Source organism: Haematobia irritans, chromosome 2 (assembly GCF_050003625.1).
Source record: "Haematobia irritans isolate KBUSLIRL chromosome 2, ASM5000362v1, whole genome shotgun sequence".
Classification (NCBI taxonomy): Eukaryota; Metazoa; Arthropoda; class Insecta; order Diptera; family Muscidae; genus Haematobia; species Haematobia irritans.
In genome coordinates this window covers 93,054,730-93,062,810 of record NC_134398.1, presented here as the reverse complement: position 1 = coordinate 93,062,810, position 8,081 = coordinate 93,054,730, and the positions used below count along the sequence as shown (strand labels likewise).

Genomic DNA, 8,081 nt, shown 5'->3' with positions numbered 1-8,081 from the left:
GCTATATACAATTATGAACTTGATATGGACCAATTTTTGTGTGATTGGGGATCGATTTATCTGAGGGCCATATATAACTATAGACCGATATGGACCTAGTTAGGCATGGTTGTTAACGACCATATACTAGCACAATGTACCAAATTTCAACTCACTCGGATGAAATTTGCTCCTCCAAGAGGTTCCAAAACCAAATCTCTGGATCGGTTTATATGGGGCTATGTACGATTATGGACTGATATGGACCACTTTTGGCATGGTTGTTAAATATCATATACTACCACCACGTACCAAATTTCAAGCAGATCGGATAAATTTTGCTTCTCCAAAAGGCACCGGAGGTCAAATCTGGTCATCGGTTTATATGGAAGCTATATATAATTATGGACTGATAGGAACCAATTCCTGCATGGTTGTTGGATACCATATACTAACATCACGTACCAAATTCCAACCGAATGGGAAGAATTTTGCTCTTCCAAGGGGCTCTGGAGGTCTAATCTGGGGATCGGTTTATATGGGGCCTATATATAATTGTGGACCGATATCGACCAATTTTTGCACGGGAGTTTGAGGCCATATATTAACACCACGTACCAAATTTCAACTGAATCAGATGAATTTGGTCTTCCAAGAGGTTCCGAAGGTCAAATCTGGTGATCGGTTTATATGGGGGCTATATATAATTATGAACCGATGTGGACCAATTTTTGCATGGTTGTTAGAGACCATATACTAACATCACGTACCAAATTTCAGCCGGATCGTATGAAATTTGCTTCTCTTACAGGCCTCGCAAGCCAAATCGGGGGATCGGTTTATATGGGGGCTCTATATAATTATGGACCGATGTCGACCAATTTTTGCATGGTTGTTAGAGACCATATACTAACACCATGTACCAAATTTCAGCCGGATCGGATGAAATTTGCTTCTCTTAGAGGCCTCGCAAGCCAAATTTGGGGGTCCGTTTATATGGGGGCTATACGTAAAAGTGGACCGATATGGCCCATTTGCAATACCATCCGACCTACATCAATAACAACTACTTGTGCCAAGTTTCAAGTCGATAGCTCGTTTCGTTCGGAAGTTAGCGTGAATTCAACAGACGGACGGACGGACGGACATGCTCAGATCGACTCAGAATTTCACCACGACCCAGAATATATATACTTTATGGGGTCTTAGAGCAATATTTCGATGTGTTACAAACGGAATGACAAAGTTAATATACCCCCCATCCTATGGTGGTGGGTATAAAAATTATTATAATATTATAGTACAATAACATTTTCGATTAAAAAATGTCGTAAAAAAACAAATATAACATAAAAATTTACTATATTTGTTTAAATTAGCTGCGCTTGTAATTGATGGTTCAATTCAGATTAAAGTTAGATGTTACCCTGACTAAATACACATTTAAGGGAAAAATTAAGTTAAAAAGTTTTTTTATTGAAAATGTAAATTTCGATGCTTGTGGGGACGACTTTTTTTAATATATTTCTAACTATTATTGAATAACAGACTAACTGCTTTTAAATCTGGTCGCATTTTCCTAGAGCACCGTTGACTATTTGTCTGTTTTGGATTTATCCCTGTTGCAAATAAACCGTAATTATAATGAAAATAATAATAGAACCAAATAAAATTTTGACAAAATTTTCTATAGAAATAAAATTTTGACAACATTTTTTATATAAATAAAAATTTCCCTATTGCCTTTTTGCACGAGTACAAAGCTACCGTGGCTTTTCTCGCTCTCTCTTCAATATTAAGCCTAAAATTCAGCTTCCTGTCCAAAATAACGCCAAGGTATTTTGCACACTCCCCAAAGGGAATTTCAGTACTGTCCTTTTTGCTTTACCGATGAATAAACAGCATTTAAACTGTAATTAATTAATTCCCATTGCCTTTCTAAATAAAAAGTAATGTCGATTTGGATGTTTTACGAAATTGTTGGTTTTATTTATTTGGCACTATCAAAGGTAAGTATGTTTTGGAAATTAAATTAATACAAAACATATGTTCAATGGTGGGGGTGTTTATTCATTGTTGTTTTGGTTATAAGCAAAAAAGGGCGATTGTTTGCCGGATGGACCTATTTATATGATGAGTAAGTACTAAATAATGCATTATATGAATATGTATAAAATAATAATAACAATTTAATACATATGAAATATAAAAAACAATACGGCTGCGCTCTTCTCAGCTTGGAATATTTTGCGGTAAGTCCAATTCTTCAACTTTTGTTACCGACATTGAAGTGACCATCTGCAACATCCCCGCCTCCGTGAACTGAACCACCAGGTGAAGATTCACTTACGGCATCATCATCAACCATGACATCTAAAACCGCAAGTTTTGACAAAGGCCTTCGTAAAACCCCAGTGCTTGTTCTGACGTCAGCGGACCGAGACACACCATCCTTACCGGCATGGAGAGCAATCACCCGACCACGTTTCCATTGGGATCTGGACACTTCGACGTCACATATAAAGACCAAGCAACCGACTTCAAGGGGCTGAGACGGAAGACACCACTTGGTACGACGGGTCAATTCGGGCAAGTACTCACGTATCCATTGGTGCCACATGCCATTTTTCAACGTTTGGAGAATTCGCCACTGCTTCCTCAGGCATAACATCCTAGGCTCGAAGGGGGCTGGTGTCTGTGTAGAGTTTGTACAGCCAAGTAAAAAATGGTTGGGAGTCAAAGGCTCGGGGTCTTCAGGGCCAACAGGCAAATGGGTCAAAGGCCTTGAATTTACAATATTTTCTGCCTCGATTAAAAAAGCTTGCAGTGTCTCTAACCGGGGAGCCTGTTCCTTCAGCATAATGTACAGCGCCTTTTTGACAGACTGAACAAGTCTCTCCCAAACACCCCATTCGCTGGGATTGGACGGAGTGTTAAAAAGCCATTTAATGCCTAGGGCTGTTACACCTGAAACGAGAGAATCATTGTTAACAAAGTTACTCATACCTTGCAGCTCTTTTGGTATTCCAACAAAATTCGTCCCATTGTCACTACGGATGTGTATGGGGACCCCTCTTCGGTTGACAAAGTTGCGAATACAAATGAGGCATGCGTCGCTTGAAAGGTCAGCTGCGATTTCTAGGTGAACAGCACGGACTGTTAGGCAGGTAAACAGGGCTATCCACCTCTTTTCACGTCTTCGACCAATAGAAATATTCACTGGCCCAAAATAATCCAATCCAGTGTATGTGAACGCTCTTACATACGGTGTGAGACGATCGGCTGGTAAAGGGGCCATCTGGGGTTGGCTTGGTTTAGCTGCATGAATTCGACAAGCACTACACTTCGATATTACACTTTTCAACAGCAAATCTACCAGTTCCTCCGCAAAGTGTTGTCTTTGAACAAACCGACACAGGCACATTTCAGCTCTTATTTCTTCGTCGATGCTCAGCTCACCCACCAGCAAAGTTTCATTTCTTATTCGACGTAACAAATTATGTACATAGCGCTGTACCCAGGCCATCGTTCGTTTGAGTCTGCGATATTTTGAGAATCGATTAAAATGTGGTACAACAGAACCTACCTTGTGGCCACTGTGATTCATCGCATAAAAGAAAAGCTGGCCCATTTTTCCATCGTCCGTCCGAATTGTAGCTTTCTGAATACTTTGCCCTTGTGGCATCATCCGCCGGGTTTTCAGAGCCTGGACACCATCTCCAATCATCTTTGTCACTGTTTTCCAAGATTTCCGCAACTCTGTTGGCCACGTATTGTTTATATTTGCGATGATCTGATCGAATCCACTGCAGAACGGTAGAGGAATCTGTCCAAAAATAAACACGATTAATGCGTTTCAAATGATTTTGTAAAATTAGCTCCTTCAATCTCACGCCCATCACCGCCGCTTGCAACTCAAGCTTTGGTATCGTATGATAGCGAGTGGGAGCACAACTTGTCTTTCCCATAACAAATGCAACCTTAATAGACTCACTGTATACCATCCGCCAGTATCCCACAACTGCCATCGCTTCTTCACTTGCGTCTACAAATATATGCAGATCCACCACACTTCTTCCAAAATCCACACTATAACACCGAGGCACAGAAAAATTCAATATTTTGTTCAGGTCATCCAACCAGTTCTTCCAATGGCCATAAATTTCCTTGGGCAATACTTCATCCCATTTTGAACCACTTTTCCACACGCGCTGCATCAGCACTTTCGATGTAATTAGAAAATCCCCAATAAAACCGAACGGGTCGTAAATCGACATGTTTAACGACAACATTTCACGTTTGTTAGGGATTTTCTTACCGTTTACTATATCACCGTCCACTTTGTGCAAAATTAATTTGAAGCAAAAAACATCTGACTGTGACAACCAGTGAATACCCAGTACTCGTTCTGTGTGGTTACTGTTGAGAAACTCGTAATTCGTAGGGTTGCCATACATTCTTTTTATTGCTTCAGAATTGGATGAAATATTACGTAGATGAAAACCGCCGAATTTATGGATTCGAATTACATCCTTCAAGACTAGAATTGCCTCTTCCTCCGACTGAAAGCAATCGACGTAGTCGTCCACATAATGGCGCTCCACAATTCCATGAACGGCTCTCGGTGCTTCTTCTATGAATTCCTTTGCATTTTCATTTTTTACATATTGCGCTATTGTGGGGGAACAAGTTGCGCCAAAAATTAGTCTTTGCATCACATAAGTTTCCACCGGCTTTTCCTTATCGTCTCTCCACAAAAACCTTTGACTATTCTGATCTTCTTTGGAAATGGAAATTTGGTGGAACATTTCTTGGATGTCTCCACAAACTGCAACAGACGCTTCTCTAAATTTTAAAAGAATTGAAATTAATGAGTTATTTATGTCAGGACCTTGTAAAAGGGCTTTATTTAAAGAAAATTGATTTGTCTCAGCTGCCGCATCAAATACAAGGCGAATGCCTTTTTTATTTGGATTTTTAACGCCAAAATGTGGCAAATAGAAAATTCCACTACCACCATTTTCAATTTCTTGTTTAGACAATTTTCTTGCGTAGCCCTTTTTGATGTAGTCGTTAATTTTATCATAATATTGCATGGCAAACTCAGGATCTTTGGACATTTTCTTTTCCACTGAATACAACCGGTTTAACGCCATTTGATATGAATCAGGTATTGGAGGCACATACTCCTTCCAAAGCAAGGAACATTCATACCGTTCATGAATTTTCTTTGTGTTCTTTTTCAGCAACATTATCGCCCTTTCATCATCTTTTGATCTCAACGTTTCTGTAGTCACTTTTACACCAAGTGTTTCTATGTCGAAATATCCGCTCATCAATTTGTGCATTTGTTGAAGCAACTGGTTTTCATTTTCATCAAAACGTCTATGGATATGTAAACCGCGCTTTATTACCGAAGTTTTTTCTCCTGGAAATGGCCCATATATTATTGCTCCCAATCTTGTCATAGCTATGAATGGACCAGAATCTGTCAACATACGGGGAACCTGCAATGGCACTGTTAAAAATGAATGATTTAAGCTCAAAATTAATTTAGGTTGAACGTTCGAATAATCCCTGGCGGGTATTTCGTCTAGTCCACGGGATTTCAAAAAATGTTCTATGTGGAAACTATGGATTGGCAATGACAGTTCAGACGAAATGTAAACATTAGATATATTAAATTTTTTATTGTAATCGCCAATTCCACTTACGGTCAAATTAACTTTCTCGGTTTTTCGTGATATTTGGTGGTCGTTTAGCCATTGGAGCTGCAAAATTTCTGGTTCGCCGCGTAGACCAAGTTCCCGTGACAAACTTTCGTCTAGCATTGATACGTTGGAGCCGTCATCGACAAAGGCGTATGTGGTTATAATTTTAGTTGCTCCATACAATTTTACCGGCAGTATTTGGAATAATATATTAGTAGTTTCGTTGGTGACATGACAATTTCGGCCGTCGGTGCATCGGGTTTATTGTGATTCAAATTCTGTGTTTCGTTGGATAGTGGTTGCGATGGTTGTCTTGAAAATTCAGTTGTGGATGCATTATTTACTGGTTGTGTGCTATGTAACAATCGGTGGTGAAATTTGGTGCAATTGTTAATACCACATTTCCTTTTTTGTGTGCAAAATTTGAGTCGATGGCCACGTTTAAGGCAACAAAAACATGTCTTCGATTGTTGTATTTTGTTCCAACGTTCGTTTACAGACATCTGCAAAAAAGATTCACATTCTTTGATATTAATACACTCACCTTCGCATACAAAACATTTTTGGTTGAGTGCTGTATAGGCATACTTGCGACTTTGAGTGTTATTGGAGGATGTTTGACGACGGCCGGTCGAAGTGGAAGAGTGTCATTTACAATATTAGCTAGTCGTCTTAAAATTGAGAGCCATTCACAGAAATCGACGATAGTGGCTGAACGTTCCAATGTTAATGATTTTTCGGCCCACTGCATTTGGCGATTTGTAGGCAATTTTGACACAAGCTCACTTAGTAGAGATGGATTGGATAAATGATGCTCACCTTTGGCGTTTTTCAAGAATGTGGTCATATTGGAGATTTTGTTTGCAAAGTTGACGATAGAATCCAGGTTGTCGTTAGCAAGTGGTGGTATGGCACGAACTTTTTCTATCTGGCTCCTGACAAGTTGCTCTGGTCGACCATATGTTTCTTTTAAAATTTCCATTATCGTGTTTACATTGGCAGAGTGAGATAGGAGCGATTCGACAGTTTCACGAGCACGTCCTTTGATGGAATCGCGGAGACGCATGATGCTGTGTAAGTTTGTGTAACCAAATTCTGAAGTGGTGCTTTCATATGCTTCAAAAAAGGTTTGCCATTCCTCTGGAAGACCTGTAAATATAGGAAGTGGATAAATTTTTTTGTGTGGAACATAATTTTGTGCATATGATATTTCAGAAGCGGAAGATGTTAGTGGCTGTTGTGCGAGTGGAGGTGGATTTTGTGAGATTGGTTGTGACATTGATGGTATTGTTGTGTTTGACTGTTGATTGTTAACAAGACTTTGCATTTGTTGTAATGTGGCAGTGAGTTGGGCTTGCATCTGTTGTGTTGAGGTTATATAGTTTGTTTCCATTGCTTGCATTTGGCGTTGAAGTTGGTCCATTTGTTTTTTTTAACTCACGATTTTCCCTGGTTGGCGAAGAAGTGACGGTAGGGTAATTTTTAGCAGACGGCGTGTTATTTTTTGAAACATTTTGTGTATTTGCTCCTGGTGGACACTGTGACTTACTCACTTTACCAGTTGTGTCTTTTTGTGGTGAGTGTTCAGTCGGCATTTCGATGATGTAGGTGTTCAAATAGGCTGGTGGAATTCCTTGTGTTCGTCTACTGCTTCTTCTGGGCTGATCCTGGTCTTCTGACATAAAACCGACGAGATCACAATAACAAGTAAGAAGTACGAATCACATACAAATATTTCGTGGCAGAAATAGACATTAAAATATCACACTTTCAAGTTTTACAACATTTAATTTGACATTCTCGGCATATGATGAGAAATGTTGTCCACGTCAGGCAAGGCAACAATGAATAAAGATGTCCTTTTTGCTTTCCCGATGAATAAACAGCATTTAAACTGTAATTAATTAATTCCCATTGCCTTTCTAAATAAAAAGTGATGTCGATTTGGATGTTTCACGAAATTGTTGGTTTTATTTATTTGGCACTATCAAAGGTAAGTATGTTTTGGAAATTAAATTAGTACAAAACATATGTTCAATGGTGGGGGTGTTTATTCATTGTTGTTTTGGTTATAAGCAAAAAAGGGCGATTGTTTGCCGGATGGGCCTATTTATATGATTAGTAAGTACTAAATAATGCATTATATGAATATGTATAAAACAATAATAACAATTTAATACATATGAAATATAAAAAACAATACGGCTGCGCTCTTCTCAGCTTGGGATATTTTGCGGTAAGTCCAATTCTTCAACTTTTGTTACCGACATTGAGGTGACCATCTGCAACAAGTACCCCCCAAGGAAATGGGCCTAACTGTGGGAGTTTTGCGATCTTTGCAGTACATGACTAGTTCTGTCTTTGCTGGATTTACACCAAGACCATTATCTT

The 8,081-nt window shown here is 39.1% G+C and overlaps 2 protein-coding genes across 4 annotated transcripts; both read right to left on the bottom strand.

The window, feature by feature from the left end:
• Positions 1-1,938: 1,938 nt before the first annotated feature.
• Positions 1,939-5,810, bottom strand: LOC142225776 (uncharacterized). 2 transcript variants are annotated; one of them, XM_075295595.1, is made up of 3 exons: positions 3,974-5,810; positions 3,566-3,805; positions 1,939-2,946 (listed from the first exon to the last, which is right to left on the bottom strand). In XM_075295595.1, the coding sequence occupies exons 1-3, from the start codon at positions 5,808-5,810 to the stop codon at positions 2,246-2,248; spliced, it is 2,778 nt and encodes a 925-aa protein (XP_075151710.1). In that variant the 3' UTR covers positions 1,939-2,245. The 2 variants fall into 2 exon arrangements, with proteins under 2 accessions (XP_075151710.1, XP_075151711.1); XM_075295596.1 differs by having other exon boundaries at positions 4,298-5,810.
• A 247-nt stretch (positions 5,811-6,057) lies between these two features.
• Positions 6,058-7,756, bottom strand: LOC142225777 (uncharacterized). 2 transcript variants are annotated; one of them, XM_075295598.1, is made up of 3 exons: positions 7,132-7,756; positions 6,279-6,839; positions 6,058-6,193 (listed from the first exon to the last, which is right to left on the bottom strand). In XM_075295598.1, the coding sequence occupies exons 1-3, from the start codon at positions 7,370-7,372 to the stop codon at positions 6,132-6,134; spliced, it is 864 nt and encodes a 287-aa protein (XP_075151713.1). In that variant the 5' UTR covers positions 7,373-7,756; the 3' UTR covers positions 6,058-6,131. The 2 variants fall into 2 exon arrangements, with proteins under 2 accessions (XP_075151713.1, XP_075151712.1); XM_075295597.1 differs by having other exon boundaries at positions 6,279-7,270.
• Between the last annotated feature and the right edge of the window lie 325 nt (positions 7,757-8,081).

Excerpts from the sequence above, each read along its gene's own strand:
- LOC142225776 (XM_075295595.1), bottom strand. The coding sequence starts at position 5,810 with ATGCTAGACGAAAGTTTGTCACGGGAACTTGGTCTACGCGGCGAACCA. Across the intron at positions 3,806-3,973 it reads ATACTGGCGGATGGTATACA|ATTCCTCTACCGTTCTGCAG; the intron begins GTGAGTCTATTA and ends ATTTTTGGACAG. Across the intron at positions 2,947-3,565 it reads TGAATCACAGTGGCCACAAG|GTGTAACAGCCCTAGGCATT; the intron begins GTAGGTTCTGTT and ends CTCTCGTTTCAG.
- LOC142225777 (XM_075295597.1), bottom strand. The coding sequence starts at position 7,113 with ATGGACCAACTTCAACGCCAAATGCAAGCAATGGAAACAAACTATATA. Across the intron at positions 6,194-6,278 it reads AATAACACTCAAAGTCGCAA|ATGTCTGTAAACGAACGTTG; the intron begins GTATGCCTATAC and ends TCTTTTTTGCAG.